The following is a 21302-nucleotide window of genomic DNA, read 5'->3' as shown; positions in this document are numbered from 1 at the left end:
TTGATTGAAAGTTAATTACAGAGGTTTTTTACTGAATGATAGGTAACTACAAATCCTGTCAGGCTGTCAGGCTAATATTTATACAGAAGTAAAAATAATGTAAAGGCCACAAGAAAAATTGTATTTCTGATGTAATATCACTGTGTAAGCTTTCCAGTGTAACTTACATTAGGTAAAGCAGGGGATTGCTCTCGAAGCTGCAATACACGTTTTTAAATTATGAAAGTTTATAGGTGAAGGTCCATAAAGAACTTGCAGATTAAAAGCAGCAGATGAAACTGAACAGAACTGCCTTTTATTAACACAAGAAAAAATACAGGTATTTCCTAGATTCCAGTTTCTGTTGTCCACAGAATTAGAAAACTTGGTCTGATATTCTGTATCAGAAAATGTTACATTTAACAAAACACTTTAGGCAAACAGTTTCTAGAGAGCAGTACAAAGTATATCTTTTATTGTAGCATCGCTCTTCCCTTGAAGGAAGCAGATCCAATCTTCATACTGAAATCAGTTCTTAGTAAATAGGTCACTGAATTTTTTTGGTTTTCACATTTGAATTCTCTGTGTGTTTTCTGTTCTCAAATCTTGTTCCTTGTTCTTGTTTAGATTCAAGACAGATTTATATTTTTAAAGATACAGAGCCATGTCTAGAAACAATTTGGTGATTGGCAGAAATTCAGATGTGCCATTCAGCACCTATTCTGTCAATATTATAAAGGATTTTAAACGGATGTTCTAAGAATTGTTAATTGATGAGAAACTTAACATGAGCCCAGAAAGCCAACCATATCCTGGGCTCCATCAAAAGGAGCGTGACCAGCAGGTCGAAGGAGGTCATCCTGCCCCTCTGCTCTGCTCTCATGAGACCTCACTTGGAGTATTGTGTACAGTTCTGGTGTCCTCAACATAAAAAGGACATGGAACTGTTGGAACAAGTCCAGAGGAGGGCCACGAGGATGATCAGGGGACTGGAGCACCTCCTGTATGAAGATAGGCTGTGAAAGTTGGGGCTGTTCAGCCTGGAGAAGAGAAGGCTGCGTAGAGACCTCATAGCAGCCTTCCAGTATTTGAAAGGGTGCTGGAGAGGGACATCAGGGACTGTAGTGATAGGAAAAGGGGTAGTGGGTTTAAACTTAAACAGGGGAAGTTTAGGTTAGATCTAAGGAAGAAATTCTTTACTGTGAGGGTGGTGAGGCACTGAAACAGGTTGCCCAGGGAAGTTGTGAATGCTCCATCCCTGGCAGTGTTCAAGGCCAAGTTGGACAGAGCCTTGGGTGACATGGTTTAGTGTGAGGTGTCCCTGCACATGGTAGGGGGCTTGGAACTAGATGATCTTGAGGTCCTTTCCAACCCTAACTATTCTATGATTCTAAGTAAAAATCTCAAGCGTGTTAACATTTATAAAGTTACCTGTTTAATCAAATTGCAATCATACTGTTAAACAAAGTCAAGCCAGACCCCTTTTAGCATCTTTCTAGCCTTCTGAACTCCCTTAAGTATTTGGAGACTTACTTAAATTAGTAAGTCAAATAAAAATCCTGTTCTGAATCCAAAAGAACTTTGGGGTATTCTCTTTAATGATATTTGTTCCCACTAGGTAATGATGTCAAAGTATAACTTGATGGTGCATTTGCAAGATTAAAAAAGGTTTGAAAAAAAACAAACCCTGGGCTTGTTTGGTGGTATGCTTTCTTCTTAGCTGTGCTTTTTGGTTAAAAAAACCCCTCTTTTGTAATAACATTTAAATACATTGGAGTATCCCTATGTTGTAAAGACTCTAAGATACCCAGCATACTAAAAATCTTCTTAAGAAGTGGGTGGATTACATGCATTCTTTGGAAAGACACATTTCACTGTCTGTTGTAATAGTTGTCAGCAGTTTTCCAATAAGGTTGATTTTTTTTATTTTTTTAGTTTTTTTTTTTTTAGAAAAAATGAATTCTGCAAATAGATTGCACAGAACTTTAGACATAAATGTTAATGTCAGTAGAACTACTTGAGTACAACTTTGTTTAAAATTGAAGATCTTTTAAATTTGTCTTTTTGCCTCACTGTTTTTATCTTCTGCCAGGCGGATTTTGTGAAAATTGCCCATCCTGACTTTGCATTCAGAGAAGCTGCTGAAGAAGCTTGCAGGAATATTGGTACTATGGTAGAGAAGTAGGTGTTCTGCTTTTTTGTGTGCTGTTTTGATATGCATCTTTAAAAATTTGTGAATGATCTTCTACGACAGCAGCAATGAACAAAAAAAATATGTAGGAAAGATTTACACATGAGAATAAAGCCTCAGTCTTGTTAGAGATAGTTAAAGGATTTAGCTTTGTTACAGTATCTGATGAAAGTCTTTTCTATTTTAGTTTCAGTTTATGTTCTGAACAGTTTTTAAGTTATCTGACTCTGTGTCACTGAAACCTGTGAGACTCAAAGCCACATTTTTCTAGGACTTGTGACAGTTAACTGGCTGTTGTAAAGTGCATGTACAAAACAGTAATTTGTTTTTAAGATTTAAGCTATTACTATTTACAGCCCTTTCTCTTCTGATTTGCTGGTCCCTTGACTTTCAGCCACTGAGTGGCATATGTGAAAGAGGACAGTTTCCCGTTAAAATAAGAATTTGAGAATGTGTCTGTTTAGGACTGTGGTATATGCCTGGTCTACTCTGGCATGCCTATGCTTTAAAACCCCGTTTCACAGGACATGTTCCTAAAGACTTCTGTTTCTTAACTTTGGCTTTTCTACAGGTCTTTTTTTTTTTTTTTTTTTTTTTTTTTTAATATCTTAACACGTAAATCCTGAAAGTTACTCCTGTGGTCCTTGACCACAGTGAATCGATTTGCTTCTCTTCTGCTCTTGCTGCAGAGAAAGTGAAAAGGGAAGATCTTTAATCTGCAAATAGTGTCCTTTTGGTACCTTCCCTTCCTGTGGCATTCAAGAGCAGCCTTCTTAAGTAAAAGTTTTATCAAGCAGTACTGTGAAAGTGACCCAGCCTGCTGCTTCACTCTTGTAACAGTGGAGGCAGTGACTAGTGAACTTGCTGCCTCATGGTAAGTTGTAGAGGCAGTGAAGTCTAGTACAGCAGTGCATCAGTTCATTTAGTAAGCCTTGTGAGTAACATGGGTAGCTAAAAAGAGAAATATAAGATTGAATTTGGTCTTCCCAGTGTGTTTGGGAAGCCTTTCATTTGAAACTGGGTTTTTCAAAACTTTGAAATACATGATTCGATTGAACACACCATCATCTGTAATAGCAGGACCTTAATACCTGAATGCTACTTCAGATTTAAAATATGTAGAAATAAGAAAATATTCACAAAATAACCCAGTAGGCTCATAAACTACTGTAAATGATCAAAACTGTTGTTCAGTGTTTGTTTTCATGAACAAAAGGTATCCCTCAGGAGCTACTACAATACATATCTGCTTGTAGGCACTTTTTGACAGTGCTGGGCTTCTTATTTATCATCTTCTGTGCAGAGCCTTTTATGAACTACAGTCTCCTGCCTCTAAATTGGTTATTGATAATTATTAAGTTCATTTTACCAATGGGGCTGTAGAGGCTTCCTGCATGTCAGCTGATTGAAGAAGTTAGTACTTGGGACTATAAAGGCTGAGGGCTGCTGCCTCCTGCAGTTCTGCCGATCTATGCATGTATGTTTTATTCTGCACTGTGATTCCCACCCAGTAATCCAGGTCAACATGCATGTTTGTAGTTAACATGACCCCAGATTGGATAGACATGACACTGTTGGGCCCAGGTATAGTGATGAGCATCAGGAAATGTTCTGAGGATATTATGCTATTAGTTTACTTCCGTGGCAGCCAGCAGCATGTTTATTTGATGGCAAACTTGAGCACAGATTTTTCTTTAATGGAGTCCTTTCAAAATAAGGGTGAGAAAACAGTTCTCCCACCCTTATGCTCTTGCCATGACTTTGTGCATAAAAAATAAACTGTCAGTCTTAGACTTGCTCATGTTTGCCACAAAATGCCATCCAGAAGTATCTTCCTGTTGGACACACAAGACCTGTTTCCATGCCAGTTTTTTGACACATCATTTGTGTACAAATTTTGTAGATTTAAAGTGTGGTTGTGAACCAGAAAGCATTTTGAAAATACAGTCCTCATTTTTTAATGTTATTTCAATAAACTTTAAGCTCTGCCTTTGAATGACTAATACCAAGAGACTGAAATATTAGTGTTTTTTGTTAATTTGTGATTCTTTTACTCTGTTCTTTCCAGATTAAACACAGATGTTGAGTTGTGTCAGAGTTTGAGACGTCTGCTAGCTGATGAAGTTGTTATGAATTCCCTAGATCCAGAAACCAGGTACTTAGTAATGCTTATAAATTTTGATGTTTAGGTGGAATATATCATTCCTTAACGTTCTTATATTGTATTCCCTTAAATTAATTACTAGAACTGGAAAACATACTACATCTCTGTTACTAACCTAATCATCACTGTTAAATTATCTGGAGAGGAGTTAGGAAGCCTGTAGTTGTGTATTCTTCAAGGATGTCTCTGTGACTGTACAGCATGAAATATGTTTAAGATCTATAAAAACCAAAAATGAGAATTTAAGATTTTCTTCGATAACACCATTTTGATTAAAATGAGGTGCTGCACTGTGGTGTATATATCAGTGCTTTAGCAGTAAAACCAGGGAACAGACTATATAACTCGATTTCAGTTTATAGTCTTATATCTTTTAAACCAGATTATCAGTATATTTATTTAAAGCTTACTTTATGCTTGCTGTAAAATGTTTTATTAGCTGCTTATTCAGTTATACCTTTGAATTATTTCATCCCTGCCATGGTTAGACAAGCCTAATAGTTGAGTAAGTTTGGTTCTTTCACCACTGTGAAGGATGGTAAATTTGAAGAGGTCTTTTTCTAACTTGTTAGAATAAATGGAGTGTCAGATTAAAATGGTAATATGCAAAAATTGTTTTAACATCTAGATTAATGTAATGGAATTATTTTGAAGTATATTTTCAATGCAGATGACTAAAATAACAACAATGGAAAAATCCTGCTTCACTGAGTAAACTGGACCTGAAACATAGGGAGTCTGTGTCCATAATAACAGTACTCATATAAGTATTGTTACTCTCTGTAAAAGACGTGAAACCTAAATAACTAGTAAGGACAAAATCTGTTAAGAAATTATGCTTATTGTCAAATGAGGCTGTTTTAACAGGGATTTACTATATTTTTAGGCGAGTGGCAGAACTTTTTATGTTTGATTTTGAAATCAGTGGCATTCATTTGGATGAAGAAAAGGTAACTTTTGACTACAATATATGAACAAATTTGTCTTACTACCAAAGACCAGATAATAAAATGTGTGGGACATGAATTGTGATTCTAGGCCAGTTTGTCTTCCAAGATTCCCATTGCCCTCTGTGGAATTTTGTCTTCTCAGCAGTGATTAATTTTGGCTATTTTAAATCACTTGTTTTTTAATGTGTTTCTTAACGGTCTTTTAAGTACTAGCTGGCTGTTCTTCCTAGTTTGTCCCTCATTGTTCCTTTGTTCTGAAGAGTTGTAAGCAAAACCTGGGGTTCTGCTTTCTTTGATTGGTGCCTGCATCAGATACTTAAAATAGTAGCTTAGCTGTCTGAACAGCCTGTTTACAGAGGAGGGCAAGCAGCACTTGGTGCCCTATGGTGACAGGTTAATGAAGAAGAGTGTTTTAGAAAGGATCAGGTGTGTGGCCAGGCTCTCCTTTAGTGCTCATGTAATCAGAATTTGTGAATCTTGTTCAAAATTGAGTGTCTGGGCATGGTCTGACTACTTCTCTTGGAGCTTTTACATGCTTTCACGGTAGCCAGAATCATATTTGCCAAAACAGTCAGCTTTCACCATGCTTTGTGGTATGGATGCTCTATTGGGTGTTTGTTCCTAGGTTATGTCCCTGTACAAAGTTAATACCTTGTTTATTTGAGTCATCCTGCCCAAAAAGACCTCTACGAAGGCTTTTTTACCAGATTTATGTGACAAAGTTACTCTGAAGATTACGGCTGTGATTGATTGTGTTTTGTTACCTGGAAAATGCTTCTAGAATATATTTTCAAAGTTATCTTTGTGCAAAGAACAACTCTGAAACCTGACTCTGCGTTTTGTTTCTGATTTGACTGTTGGTTCTACAGTACTTCGTTCCCTTTCATTTAAAATTTTATTTGCACCTTATTTTTTGCGCATTTTCCTCTTCCTCCCCTACCTATTTCACTTTTCTTCTATCCTTGCTGCTCAGTGTTTCTTTTCAGTTCTCATTTCAGACTTCAGAAATCCTTCACTGTCGTTGAGATTTACTTCTGCTACAAAGAATTTCTGCTTTCTGAAATAAAACTCAAAAGATGTGTTTTTAAGAGTAAGGATGGAATGGGAGGACAGGTTTTGTCAATTTTGGGGGCTTTACAAGTATGTTGTATCTATACCCTCTGCCTTTTGAGCTGTGAACCCACAGGCAATAGAAAGCATACTCTACTAACACAAGCAAGTTCACTGAAGCAGATCTTACAGTAAAGTTAAACAGTGTGAAATACTGTAATGTATGGTGATAACACCCTAAATTGCAATCTCCTCAGGGGAAGGTTGTAATACCACAAATGCTTTTTGGTGTATAGGAAATAGTGCAATACAAGCAGTAACAAGTGAATTGTAATTCCACATGTATTTCAGGACACTAGTGGAATTTATCCATCTCAATGATGCTTCCTTTTTTTCCTCCACTATATTTTCCGTAGCAGTCATATTAAGCATAATTTTATAAATGCTTGCCAAGCAGCTAGCAAAGCTTAGCTAAATTATTCTAAAACTCCACTGTAATATTTTCTTACATCAGAAACACAGGTGTTTGCTTTCAAATTTCAATCCTGTATGAAATTATAGATCTGTATGAGCATCTGATCCTGTTGACTTTAGCCCTATGTTAGGATTTTGCTGATGCTGTAGGTCTAATCTTAAATGTTGTATTTCCTGCTTCATTTCTGGAAAAGTCCTTTAAGATTTTAGAACCTTTGAGTTCTGCTTGTACTGAAGATGCTGTGTGTTTTGTACTTTATTTTTCTTACAGCGTAAAAAGGCAGTCAATCTCAACGTCAAAATACTGGATTTATGTAATGAATTCCTGACAGGAGCTCACCTTCCCAACAAGATTGACAAACATGTTTTACCAGAGCATATTTGGTGTAATTTTTCAGCTGAAGGCAATTACTTGCAAATTGGTGGTCTGCATGCTGATTGTCCTGATGATCTGGTGTGTATTCCCTGAGTTTGCTTTGTCATACTGTATAACAAAATTTTGTTATTTTACTTGTTACCGAGGCAAATGCATATGATACGTAATTATAATATTATGACAAACAAGGAAGAACTGATTTAGAACATAATAATAAATGTCAGCCTTGGCTGTAGCAGCTGTGAAATAATGGAGGTGATGATCTGTTTCATGATCCTGAATGGATTGATGAAGAAGAGGAGCAGAATACTGACCCTGGAGTTCAGGCAAGCAGAGTTCAGGCAAGCAGACTTCAGCTTATTCAATAACACAGGGATAGTAAGATATTCAGTATAAGCGTATCATGATCCTTAGAAAGCCAAGCAAATATATTGGAAACCAGGCTTGGCAAGCAGGGAACTCCTGACAAAGCTTCATATTCAAAAGGTAGCAGGCATGAGGTGGAAGCAGGTACAGATACAGGGCAGGAATTTAGAAATATTACCTGTACATATAGGGATGTTGTCAGAAATGCCGAAGCTCAAGTGCAGTTGATACTTGCAAGGGACATCAAAGGCAAGAAGAAGAGGCTATTAGTACTAAAAGGCTGGACAAAGACAAGGACAAGGTGAGTGACTTAGTGGCAGCAGGTGCAGATAAGGCTGAGATGCTGATTGCTTTCTTTGCCTCAGTGTTAGCCAGTGACTTCTCCCAGCTCCCTGTGCTTAGGAAAGGGGTTCAAAGAGAAGTACAACCGGCAGTTGATCAAGATGTAGTTTGGGATTACTTGAGAGCACTCGACCTGTACAAGTTATTGCGAGTAGATGGGATGCATCCAGGGGTCCAGAGAGAACTGGCTATTGTCCTCGAAAGGCTTGCAGTCTTTGGTAGGCAGTGAAGATCAGGGAAGAACCACAATGACTGGTGTGAATAATATATTCCATCCACCTTCAGAAAGGTCAGAAAAATCAAATGGGGGACTACAGGCAGCTTTACTTTGATTCCTAGGAAGGTTATGGAGCAATCCAAGGTAGGAGATTAGAGTCTGTGCTGGTGGACAACCAGATAGGTGAAAAAAACTCATTTAATGAATTACAGAATGCAGTCCTCTGAGCCAGGTCTTTGGAGAAGCTCCTTGGAAATCATACAGTTTACTTTGGAAATGACCTCTGGAGCTTGTCAGTTTGAATCTGATCCTGTACAGAGAATGATCAAGTAGATCAGGTTTTTCAGTGACATGTCCAGTTGAGTTTTGAACACTTTCCATTCCGTGGATGGACATTCCATTACTGCTCTGGGCAACGTTTTTGCCCACCTTCACTTTTTTTTTTTTTTTAAATTTATATCAAATGGGAGTTTTTAATCTTCCAGCTTGTGTCCATTACATCTCCTCCTCTTGCTTTCCAGCTTCAATAACAGTCTGGCTGCATGTTCACTGCTGCACTGCATGCTGTACTACTGAGTAGATGAGGAATTAAGATCTTCTTTGATCTTTTTCTCCTTTAGACTGAACAAATTCAGCACTCTCAGCATCCATTCTGTTACATGCTCTAGCCCTTAAGCATTTTGGTGTTCCTATGCTAGATCCACTCCAGTATGCCAGTGTCTTCCTTGTCCTGCATAACCTAAATCTAGTCTGTACAAATGTAGTCTGGACAATACCAAATAGTGGGAAGCAGTCACATCCATGAACCAGATGGCTCTAATAGGACTCATTATGCTGTTGGCCTTTGCTGCAAAGGCACACTGCTGAACTTTGTTCAAGGAAGGGGAATCGCCTCCCTTACTTTATTTGCCTTTTTTAAAAAATAAAAGCCTGCTGGAAAAGAACAGGTATGAAATGACTTGTGAATTATTATAATCATGTTTTTTTATAAACCCAGGATCTGCATTCTTGTTGAATATATTCTCCAAAGAGAGAAGTTTATTTCAAATGGAGAAAGCAGAAGTTGTTGCTGTATTTCTTTAGCCTGTTTCATATTTACAAAATAAAGATCATCTGCAATGGGTTTGTGAAACATGAAAAGCATTCTACCAAACTTTCTGGGGCTTGAGGTGATTTTTAAATTTTATTTATTTATTTTATCTGAGACTTATAAATGTTACCAAACAAACCAGAAATAGCAGAAAGGCTTGATTGCCCGTGGTCAGATGGGCAGACTAATAGTTTTCTACTTCAAAAGAAATAAGGCTTTTCTCTTCTTTTTTTCCTCTCCCCTGACCCTCTCTGGTTCTTATCAGATGCTTCCAAAAGCCATCTTAACTGACATGCAGAGAACAATTTCACTTTCTTTTGGGTTTATTTTCAAAAGTTTTAGTGAGTTAAGACAGAGTAGACTGAGAAGCACAGATGTTGGCAGAAGGAGGGAGGCAATGAACAGGACCCTTATTGGCAGTCCTGATCTGTTAAGTTGTCTCACTGCATTTCCTCATTCCATCTTTAATAGCTATGAGAGCTGTAATTGTCAGGCAGTCAGAATTGTTAAAAGGCTTTAGGCCTTTCCCCAGTAATATCGGTGAAATACGGCTGTAATGCCAGATCAGAGAATTGTAAAACTTCATTTTCATCACTTGTGTCCCTTAAAAATTGCAATGTAGTAATGTGACCTTTTAATTTCTGTCTTTATTAGGTGAGAGAAGCTGCTTACAAGATTTTTCTTCACCCAAACACTGAGCAGTTGAGACGTTTAGAAGAATTGCTTGCTAGCCGAAACAGTCTGGCGCAGTTGGTTGGGTACGACACCTTTGCCCAAAGGGCTCTTCAGGGAACAATGGCCAAAAATCCAGGTATAAGGAATGTGTGGAAGGGCATTCTGAGAAATCAAATGCACTGTGTTAAGTCTGAGATCAGAAGCTGTTAGTTTCTTTTGCTAAGTTTACACATGGTACTTCAGTGCTGTTACTTTTTGCTGTATGCAATACTCATGCATTATGTGAAAGGCAGTACACACTGAGTAAGAACCAGTGTTTCTGTCAGAATCAGTGCTCACTCCTTCAATTATAAAATTGCCATTATCTCAGCATGTAGCAAAGTAAATGTGGTACTAAATTCTCTTGAAATGATGGCACAGTGGTCAAAGGAGTAGTTGTTCTAAGGGAGCTTGTTTTGCTTGGAATGTTTTGATGTGAACTTAACATCTTTTAAGGGAAGAAATCACTTTCTTATTTTTTTCACCTTATTTTACTTCTAGAGACAGTAAGAGAGTTTCTAGAGAAGCTTTCTGACCAGTTGTCCAAAAGGTATGTATTTGTCACTAAGGCATTTTTCTAACCATAAGCTGTATTTCAAGAACACAGGGACTTGTACGCTAATAAATCAGTGCTGCTTATTATATGCTCTGATGATGCAAAAAGCAAGACTTTCTCAGAGTTTTGAGGGGAGCTGTTGACTTAGAATAAATTTTGCATCTATGATTAGAGAACGCCCAGCACTAAATGCAATGAATGATATGCCGGGAAATGCAGGCAACAGAAAACAAGACAACTGAGTTTAAGTGTTGATGAGTGTCTGTTCTGGTCTTTTCCCCATATGCACAACTCCATATATTTTAATCTATAAGGAAATTTCCCCCTTCATCCTTCTTGCCTCCTTTAGTTCCACACAGCACAAAACAGTTTCATCACTATGTATAAATAAGGTGTATTTTAAGAAAGAAAATGCTTTGGACGTGTACAGCACAGTAAGAGAAGTTTGATTTAAAGGTAATTGAATGACAGAAACGGAATGGGAAAGTTCTTCTACTGTAGTATATATGGGCCTGCCATTTTATAGAGTACTATCAGTATCTGATGATGGGTATTTTCGTAAGACAGAGTATTATTATGTGCTGTATTCAATTGCCCAAAAATCTTTCATTAAAACTTTCATCATAAAAATATTTTTCAGAACTCAGAAAGATTTTGAAATTATGACGAAGATGAAAATGAAGCTCAACCCCCAGAATTCAGTAAGTTAATTTTTATGCATGGTTTTCTGTTTTATTTAATTTTAAATATATAGTATAAGCTAACCTTGTTCTAGAAGAAACAATAACTATTTCAGTGAAGAATACACAGTGTAGTTAGAAAGAGAAGCTTCTGTCTTCCAATGCTTTTTGACTGCTTAGCTGCTGTTTGTATTAAAACCAAGCACTGGATGCAAGATAGCTGTTGGTTTATGCAAAATGATACTGAGATACCAAAACATAAAGTGGTGAAAGTGAATATTACTTTATTTTGAATTAATTGACTAAATTGAAAAATAAAGGCTGTAATTCAGGTTTGATGCACGTCCAGTTTGCATACTGTATTGTATGTATTCTAATTCTGCACATAAATAGTTTTATCTTTCTATTTGAATTAAGTGTATTTCTTGAAATATGGTATGAAGTCCCATTATATATTGGAAAACGTACCATCTTCAAGCAAATGTGGAAAAAAAATTATGGTGCTATTTCTGATTATGTTTTTAGCACTGAATGTTTCCCATTACGTTTTAAAGTTTTGTGACTTGCTGAAACTGCAGAAATATTCAAAGAAAGCAAAACTATTACTTTGGGTTCACTTGTTGTCCATTATTGTACTTACAAGCTGGAATTCTCTTTCAGAAGCTGATGCCGTGGGATCACCCTTACTACAGTGGCCTCCTTCGTGCTGAGAGGTAAGCTCCTTATGTTCGTGATTCTAATGTAAATGAGTGTCTTTATTTCATTCCTTGCAGTAAGGATTAAGAAAGTCCTCAATGTAAACAGGGTTTCCTTCTTTGAAGATATACTTCAGTTTGAAAAAATAAAGGGTGTCTGGTGGGCCAGTTGTTTGTAATATTTCTCAGTTACTGCTGGAATGCCTTTAGAAGGTTTTGGCTCCTTTGTTGTTTTACAGTGGAGTATGGGCCTTCTTTGAAGATGTAAGAGGATCAAATGGTTTCAAAACAGTTAGCAAATCCTTACACTTGTTTTGCTTCTACCTCTTAGCTGAGATGAAGTAATGTTTAAAAATAAATTTTGATCACTAAACACAGTCCACCTCTTCATATTTTAACCATAAGGTACTTATTACTGAACATGTAACTGTCATCCCCTTCTACAGACTTGAAATAGCAACTTCTTGAGTAGATCTTCACTGTTTATGGATAGCATTCATTCTCATCTCTTCTGGAAAGACTGGGAAATAAATCCTCTACACAGATTTAAACAGTGCACAAGACCTTTGCACGTAATGAGGTGCCAGCTGTGAAAGATATGAGCCCTGCATGCTGCCTTTATTAGATCAGCAGCAGTGACCTTTTAGGTTTGTGTCGGAAAAGATCATTTAAAGTTGTGCTTTTTTACAAGAGGGGGAGAAAAAAATCTTCCTTCACTGCAGAGTTGTAGGGCTGTGGGGTTTTTTTTTGTTGTTTTTGTTTTTTTAAACAAAGTTAGACTGGATGTATCTGGTGAAAGTAGTAGTTTACTCTGTCAGAAGGCTATGTCAGTATAGACACAGCATGGAAGGCCTGTCAGCAGTTGGCCTGGCTGTTCTGCTGCTTCCTTGTACTTTGTTACTGAGGCGGTAGTTTTATGAGCAGTAGATCTAATATTGGCCTTGTCTTAAGCTACTTTGTGCTCAGGTGGGAACTGACCTATGTATGTGCAGCAGTGTTTGTGTCCTGGGTGCACAGAACTTGCCGTGCAGCGGAGGGAGAGGGATGTCCAGCTGCTGGGTCTGCTTCTGGTAGCCAGTGTCGGAACATGCAACACTCAATAGTGTATGTATGGATTGCTTGTTTTGTGGCATGGCCTGGGAGTGGCTGCTTTCGTTTCAAACTGAATAGGTAGCAGATACCCTTCTGTGAATGTGTGAGCGAAGTAGTGGTTATACTGGAGGAAAGTCAAGGTCCACCTAGCTCCAGATTCCATCCCAACAGTGGTCACTAGCAGTCTGTGGAAGAGCACTGTAATACTCATTGAACATAATAATCTTGTAGCTTACAGATCTCCTATACCTTGCCTGTATAGTGTCTTCAGAATAGCATAATTAAATTCTGGTACATTGTACTTTATTACTGTAAAATGATGAAATTTATTGTCTGTGTATCCTGTTTATTTTCTGTAATTCCTATAATTTCTGCTTTCCCTGTTTTCAGAGTTTTAGAGCATTAGGTGTAGAAGGGTCTGTGTTTCTTTCTTCTACTGGAGGAGTATCTTCTGATACTGTCTTATTTTTCTTCTTAGACCGTCTCATGAAGCTAACCATATTGGAATTGAGTTGCTGATGATCGCATATAGATTATTCTGCTCATCCTGGCATTAGGAAGAAAAATATTTCCTTTTCTTGTGCAGCTTTGTAAAAGACGCAGTTCAGTTAATTTAAAAAATTGAAAGGCAGCTTTATGAAGGGAGAGCTACAGGTAAAACAGGCCAAGGCACTGGCAATGTATCTTTGCTATTTTTTATTTATTCAGGTACCAGGTTTGGCAGCTGGATCAGCGTGGAGAATGTCCTGAACTTACCTAGGACCACCCTGACTTCAGTGCAGGACTGGGGCCCAACCTTTTTCTCCCTCGAGTTTGGGCAGGGGTATATTTTTGTTGGCAGGTATACAACAGCTACAAGATGGAAGGCAAAGTAGTTTTTCTCTTCTTCATGTGCAGCAGTGTTCTGCTAAAACCCAAAGGGCTTAGGTGTTTCACTCTCTTGTGGTTTATATAGTGGTCTCTCTTTGGGAAGAGTTCTTGATCTGCAGTGACTTAACAGTGCTTTACAGTTATTCTGTCCATATAGTAGTTATTTAACTCATGCTGGTTTTACTGTTACCTGTGTAAATGTAAATCTGCTATCCTTTATCTTGTGTTCATTTTTACCTCTGTATGATCACATGCTTTCTTGAATGCTCCTTGGATGCTATGGTATGTTCAATACTTTTGTAACTGGAATATGAGAAACAAACCTGTCACAAAGCTTCTGGTGAGAGTTTTGACTTATAGGTGTTTGTTGTTGCTCTCTTCTTGAGCTAGTTATCTTGGAGCTTATGACTCTAAATAAAAGTGGGGTTGTCTTGGTTTTTTTGTGGGTTTATTTTGGTTTTGTGTGTTTGGGTCTTTTAGTTGTATGGTGTTTCATTTTATTTATAAAAGAAATAAAATATTATTGTACCCTATTTTATTTTGTATTTTTACATCATCATATTAAAAATATGTTTTTAAACAAGATATATTTAGCCATTATGCATTTCTCTCATTCTCAGTATTCTTTATTTAGTAGATGAATTATTTTGTTCTTCAAAGGTTTCTCTTGTTTGGAAGAAAAAAGCTTTGTCTTTTACAGAAATCCCTAATATGCTGTGAGCAGAGCATGGCTTACATTTTTGTCCGTCATGTTTTGAGACTCAGTAGTAGTTTCTGTGGTGGATTCCTGTATTGTTAGGAATTTTTATTTTTTTCTGCTTAGTAAAATGTTTTTGTTGAATGGGAAGCAAATGATGCTTTTGGGTTTTTCTTTGGACTACTGTTATTACTGTTGCTCCAGCTGAACTACAGAACCATAGTTTCCTAGATATAGCCAAGTGCGTGAGATGTAGATTATCTTCGCAAACCTAGGTATAAAGACTACAGTGGTTTAAGTTTTTGATTCAGTAATTTAGCAATGCTCTAATATGTTGCACATGCACCACTAAAGGGTGCAAGAAATATTAGATGGGATGATGTATTTATTGAAAAAGATTTACTGTTTCCTGCAAACAGAAATGCTGAGAACAAACATTAGGCAACGTGATCCTGATGTGATCTTTTACTTCCTCTTTAGTTCTTTACCTTTTGACCAGCTACATCAGTTTGCCCCAGGTGATACCGAAACTCATGACATTTTTGATGAGTCTGTTTTATATCTATTTATATCTATGTTGTATATTTTAAATATATTTATGTATTTTATATTCTGAATATGTTTATTCTGTATTAGAAGATAATTAGGGAAGCAAATTCTTCATTAGATTCCTCATAATTTATTTTAAGAGCTGGATACTTCTGAAGTATGTAGGATGTTCACATGCGTTTGGACTACTGAATTTTAATGACATTTGTTGTCATAGCAGGTTGCCTTTATTTGCACTCTGCTTCTTACAGTCATTACTGATCGTTTCTGCTGTTTTGTAAGTTGAACAGCAGGAGGAGCTCCAGACTTAATTCACAGCCTCCGATTTTCTTTCTGTAGATTTAGCCACAGTAATTTTGTTTCTGTCAGTTTTCAGCAAGTCGTTTCCGTGGAAATTTGATCCTACTTCAAAAGTATAAGTTTCTCATTGATGGTAACAGGATCGTTTACTTTCCTCCCCCTCTAAGTTATGTTAAGTAGCCTCTCTGGCTTTAAACCCACACTTAGGACAGTTTAATGCTTTTGTAGCTATAGTTGAAGTGGCAGAGAGAATAGTTGTCTCTATAAAAGTACATCTAAGAGAAAGTGAAGACAAAAGTCTGAAATTTATAGTTGTAGTACCTTAAAAGAAGATAGAGTAATTAGGAGAACCTCAAGAATTTTGGCAGGCTAAGGGTAATAAAACAGTGAATGCTAGAACATGCTTCAGCCTCTAACAAGTAAGAAGATGTCTAACATGTATATTACAAGAATAATAGTTGAATTTTAGTGCAGGCAAGTACCATAGTATTAATTAAATCCCATTACTTCTCAGTGAGTGCAGCTGCAGTTATAAATAATTCTCAAGGCCCTGATCTTGCAAAGATGTAGCAGCCTTTCTGACTTCTTCCTTAAAAAGAAACACACCAAAACCCAACAAACAAAACAGAATGCAAGAAGAGGCCTTTTGAGGTCGACTGCTTGCCTTGAAGGTGGGATTGTGTTTAAGCCCCTTCTGACAGAGGCACAGAACTTCTTGAGAACTGTCAGTGGTAAGCTGAGCATATTTGGTGTTGACTCTTGTTTGCCTAACCTTTGGTTCTTATCAGGCTGGGCTGACTTTGCTGGCTATAATTCACTTAGAGATTTCTGCCAGAATGTCATAGATTTTATTCGACTTGCAATTGGGATGTGCTTGCAGGGTATTGCACTCTGTGCTGGTCTTTTTCTTTGAGACTTCAGAAATAATAAGAGTGGCCTTGGGAGCGAACAAATGAGTGCCAAAATAAGCTGTTTTCCAGCTGTGTAGGAAAGAAGCTATCACAGGAACTGCAGGCATTTTGGATCTTGGGGTTACCAGCTGAGCAGGAATTAAGAATAACTCATCTGTGTTCTTGTAGGGACTGCACACAGCCAGCTTCAGGGGAGAGTGGGTAGCCCTTTTGTTCTTTCAGAGGGGTAGGTTCAATACCAAGATACCTAAACATGAGTGGATGTTTCTCAAGTTGCTAAAAGCTGCAACGAATGTTGAGGTTTGCAAGTTACTTGTAAACAAACTTGTTTGTGGCTGCTTTTTGTTAAATGATTTTTAGTTTTGTGGAAGTGTTCTCTATTGGGAGCCACATGGAAATATAGCCCAAACCCTTTGTGGAATATGTGAGAAAACTGTCACTCTGTTCAAATTAAAATTTGAAGTGGAAAAATAATGCAAAATTTAAAAAGAACCAGGATATCTTTCAACCCAAATGCTCAAAAAGAAGGAAAACTTTCTTTAATACCTGTTTATAAGCAAGGGAAGGCATGTTTTTATTAAATCAACTAATGTTGATTTAACTTAAGGTGCAAAAAGTCCATTTAACTTGCCAGTCACTAATCTAATGAACTAAATGTTTTGGAGGAAAATCTGAAAGTTACTGAAAGGCTATTCCTTTTTATTTTTATTCTTCAAAACAGTGGAAGGACAAAGAAGTTGTTGTTGATATGAAAACAATTAAAATCTGAAAGTTGTGTACAGTGTTTGGAACCAATGTTCCGAATTACCCCCGACCTCCTCCAAAATATTCTATGAAGTACAATTAACAGAAAGAGGAATATGAAATACAGGTGCTAGTTTATGGTTGATGAGAGTACAAAGGCTTTCTATTATTATCATTATTATTATTATTATATTTAAGAAATCCAAAGTCCTCTATAAATCATGGTTAAGAGTCTCCCTTCAGGTAAAGAATTAAATTTCATAGTCTGGCATGTAATGAAAATTGGAAGGGGTTTTCCATGTCTTGATCTCTCTAAGTTAACCTGAGGGGTTCATCTGACTTTTATCTTCCACTAACAAGACTTTTTTCAAGTTTCTTTGAAATTTTTGACAAGAATCTGTTTTATTAAGCGATACTTACCCTGGTGTGCTGTATTTTCATGGACTTCAACAAGGTAACAAGGATATGTGGGGGACTTACAGCCACTGATAAAAATTCCTGCCAACCGCCTAATTTGCAGTTGTTAAGAGTCTGAACACTCATGTTCTGAAGAACAGTGATCCTTACTTAAATATCCCTAATGTCCAAGTTTATAAAAAGCATTCTTAATAGATGAAAGTAATGCTGCACAAAACGTTCTTAGTTTCCTTCCAAATAATACAGCTTAAGTGAAAGTGATTTTAGAAATCTGCATTTTCTTTAGACCCAGTGAAGTCATACAAGCTTAGAAATAATTATTTTTAATCACATACTGCATCTTTGTTCTTCCCAGGGACACAACCTTTTTGTTTGAGGCCTGCTGCCCTTGAAGGATAACCAAACCTCATTGTGTCAGTTAGCTTCTTTTTAAAATTGGTTTTTAAATTGGTTTGGCTACATTACTTCTTTTAAAAATAGTGCTGGACTCTATACTGTAAAAGTAAGGTGTTTGGATTTTTTAACTTAGTTTATCCTTTAATATAAAGCAGGAATTTACATCAAAGAAACTACTATTTTCTTTGATATTTCTACTTTCTTTAGAATGGTACTAAGATTTCTGCTTGTAAAATTTCTGAGCTCATAAAAACAATTTTTCATTCTTTCCTGGGCTTTGTTATAAATACAAATGCTTTGGTGCTTGAAATCAGATGCTCAGTGTGAATTAAGATTGGAATACATTGTAGGCAAAGTGAAAGCAGAACAAACTTCTTTTGTTTGTTCTTGTGCTTCTCAGTCTTTCACAGTTTTGGACATTTAACTGTAGGATTTATGCAGTTCTACAGGAACACAGTAATTTAAGGTTCATTATTACAGTAAAAGTGACTTCTATTATTTTTTGAAAGTTTAGCACTGATCTGTTCAGTGAAATTTATATACTGGTGTCCTTTATTTCTTTTTCTTTACATAAATGTAAAATGATATTTCCTACATCTAAACTAAAAGTCTGTTTTGTTTTTTAATACCTAGTCATGTAAAAATGCTTTCTTGACTTCAGGAAATCATCTTTTCTATTAATAATTGTGTTTTCTGGTGTTATGTCTGTAACGGATAGAAATTTTGGTATTTCCTTTTCCTGCTCTTCCAGAAGTACATTCAGATCCTTTGAGTTTCATGTAATGGCTTAAGAAAATTTACGTGCTCAAGTTCAAGGGTAATTTTGTAGCACTGCATGTATCAAAAATCAATTCATATCAGTTTTCTTGACCCCAGATACCCTGAAATAAAGGTTCTATGGTAAGAAATCTTTTTGATTGGAATATACAGTGCTCTGCAAAGTTCTTGTGATTTATCAGACCACCATTTTTCCATCTCCTTTGCCTGCATTATCAAAGGCATCTTCCCATAGGAAAGGCTGTGCTGTTCGTCCTCTTGAGAATCAGGTATACAACATGCAGTCCAGTCAGGGAAGCCTAAGTTTCAGAGAGGAGCCAGAGCTCATAGCTAAGTTTAAGACTTCTGGTAGTTAGGTCTAGTTGGTAACTTACTAAGCCTGAGAGTGCAATATATTTATGTCTGCCTTTCTCTGGTGACAGGCACTGTAGGTGCCTATTTGAAGCACTCTGAATCACCTTGCTGAGGCCCAGAACTTATATTTGAAGTGAAAGGGTACCCAGGCAGGATGTTCTGATTCTTGCCCTGGCATGCTTAGCTGACCTGAATCCTTTTTCTTCCTTAGAAGTGCTGTAATCGTGTTGTCATGTATTTGCCAGCTTTGGAGACAGCAGTACTGTGTTCTGCTAGTCACATTAGTAATGCCGTGTGCATTGAATTCTGCCTGTCTGCTCAGCTGGGGCAGCAAACAAGCTGCAAGTCACAGCACACAAGAAAAGCTGTCTTCAGGCACCTCTCTGTAGTTGTTATTGCCAAATGGAGCCCCAGTTGGTTTCCAACTCAGATTAACTGTCTCTCCAGAATATTAACCTTTCTTGCTAGTAGCAGTAACCCTTAGCAGAAATTTTACTGGTAGCAGGATTCCTGTTAGTGTAGTTCAGTATGGTCTGTAATAACTTCCTTTCTGATTTCTTTTCCCAAAAATACTTGAATGCATTTCCTGTTGGAGATAAAAATTGTAACTTGGCTGAATAAATGTAGAGGCAGCTTGCCAAATAATGACCTGGAAGAGTGTGCTCATGCTAAAGCAGCTGCTTCTTGCAGTTTTACTTGAAATTTCTACTATTTGTTTTAAATAGAAGGAACAAAGCTAGAGAACTGTGCAAGCCAACAGTTGATAACGGCTTGAAAATCATGCATAAAGTGAGTCGTAGAATGGCTGCTACCTTTGACATGTACTATAATAAAAATAATTACATGCACAGTAGAGTCATCAACAGCTATTAACATGTAGATTGCGAAGATTGCTTTGCTCTTACTAGGGAGCACTTCAGGGGCAGGCTAAGATGTAGTACTATGGAAACTCTGCTCCTTTGTTGTTTTTTGTTTGTTTGTTTGTTTGTTTTAATGGAATCAGTCACTGTTTGTTAATCCATTATATAAGTTTTTGCCTTTCATTCTATCGATAGAGAGATAATATGCAGTGGAATTGCCTGGTTTTGTTAGGGTTGGGAAGCTTTTGTGTGCATTTTCAAATACACTTGGTTTCACATTTGAAAAAAAAAAAATCAAAGAAACACCATACACCTGGCCAGAAGATGGTGAACTTTGAGTTTTCCCTTTAGCTTCAGGAGGAATTAATTTTGCAGTCTTGGATCAGCCCTCAGAAAGGCTGGCTCTGCATCCTCCACATGCACGGTCTGTTTTTGTTACAGGGCAGTTTAAAGTGCTAAGGGAGTGTACTGGTAGAAGTCATCATCTTGGAGTTTTATGTGGTCTTTTAGATAATCTGGCCCAGGTCAGAGAGTGTTTTGACGATACAACCAGAGACCCTTGAACAGCATTAGAAATTTCATTCAGAGGGCTGAGGGAAGAGAAGTTTGACTTGCTGTCACAATTGCAGTCCCCATTGCTACCGAGAAGTTGTGCCATGGTGGTTTAGCTTAGCAGGAATTTGGACACTAAAATACTGTGCCTGGGAAATGTGTTCTTGGTTTCACTAAGGTGATGAAGCCGTGAATAACTGAGTTTTGGTCATCATTTGCTAGCAAACAGATGCTTTTTTAAATTTTTTCTTTCCATCTGGAAACAATGAAGTTGCCAATAGCTGCTACCGTTTGAGTGCCTGTAATCAAGCAAGAATCTTCAATAAGGGAGCATGTAGTTTGTGTGTAAACTTCCAAATAGTTTCCACCCACACCCTCCAACTAGACTTTGGTTTTACAGATCTAGTAGAGATTGTAGGATTTCCTGTACTGCTCACTGAGTATATATCTTTTTCTTTTGTTTTGGGAAAGATTCAAGTCTTTTAAATTAGTTTCTTCCGTTTTCCTCATTGCCCTCTAATCTTATCTAGTGTTACACACCTTTCATTCTGCAGTGAGTAGCATTAATTTTTGAAGGTGGGGGTGCAGAAAAGGGTGAGTTTTATATGCTTGCTTTTGTCACTGAAAGGCGAGATCATCTATTAATAATAATTTCAGGGGTTGATTTTTTTTTTTTGTTAGAGGACATCAACTTCAGATAGCTGAGGTTTTGGCTAATTTCTATTCCTAAATAAGCTCAAAGAAAGTTTTCCTGGAATCAGTGCAATTTTTAGGTTAGGCTTTCTTCGATGATTGTTGGGCTTACTTGATTTGTGAAAAGAGAGCTCATGTATAAGGTAGGATCAAATCCAAAACTTGTGAATTAAATCTGTGGTTTGGTGCCTGGAATGATTACTGCTTAGTGGGCATAGACTGCTATTAGAGAAAGATTTTTGAAGA

General features: G+C 37.1%; 1 protein-coding gene across 1 annotated transcript in view; it reads left to right on the top strand.

The window, feature by feature from the left end:
* MIPEP (mitochondrial intermediate peptidase) overlaps nucleotides 1–21302 on the top strand; it is a 71717-nt gene that overhangs the window by 3324 nt on the left and 47091 nt on the right. Inside the window, exons 3-10 of the mRNA XM_061374436.1 lie at nucleotides 2072–2160; nucleotides 4239–4325; nucleotides 5221–5284; nucleotides 7080–7262; nucleotides 9854–10010; nucleotides 10415–10463; nucleotides 11110–11170; nucleotides 11810–11862. Coding sequence (XP_061230420.1) covers nucleotides 2072–2160; nucleotides 4239–4325; nucleotides 5221–5284; nucleotides 7080–7262; nucleotides 9854–10010; nucleotides 10415–10463; nucleotides 11110–11170; nucleotides 11810–11862 — 743 coding nt within the window. The remainder of the gene's footprint in view (nucleotides 1–2071; nucleotides 2161–4238; nucleotides 4326–5220; nucleotides 5285–7079; nucleotides 7263–9853; nucleotides 10011–10414; nucleotides 10464–11109; nucleotides 11171–11809; nucleotides 11863–21302) is intronic.

This window comes from Neopsephotus bourkii, unplaced genomic scaffold (assembly GCF_033783945.1).
Source record: "Neopsephotus bourkii isolate Nb327-2 ecotype Australia unplaced genomic scaffold, CSIRO-AGI_Nbou_v1 NB_1638, whole genome shotgun sequence".
NCBI lineage: Eukaryota > Metazoa > Chordata > Aves > Psittaciformes > Psittacidae > Neopsephotus > Neopsephotus bourkii.
This window is presented reverse-complemented; position numbering and strand designations above follow the sequence as displayed.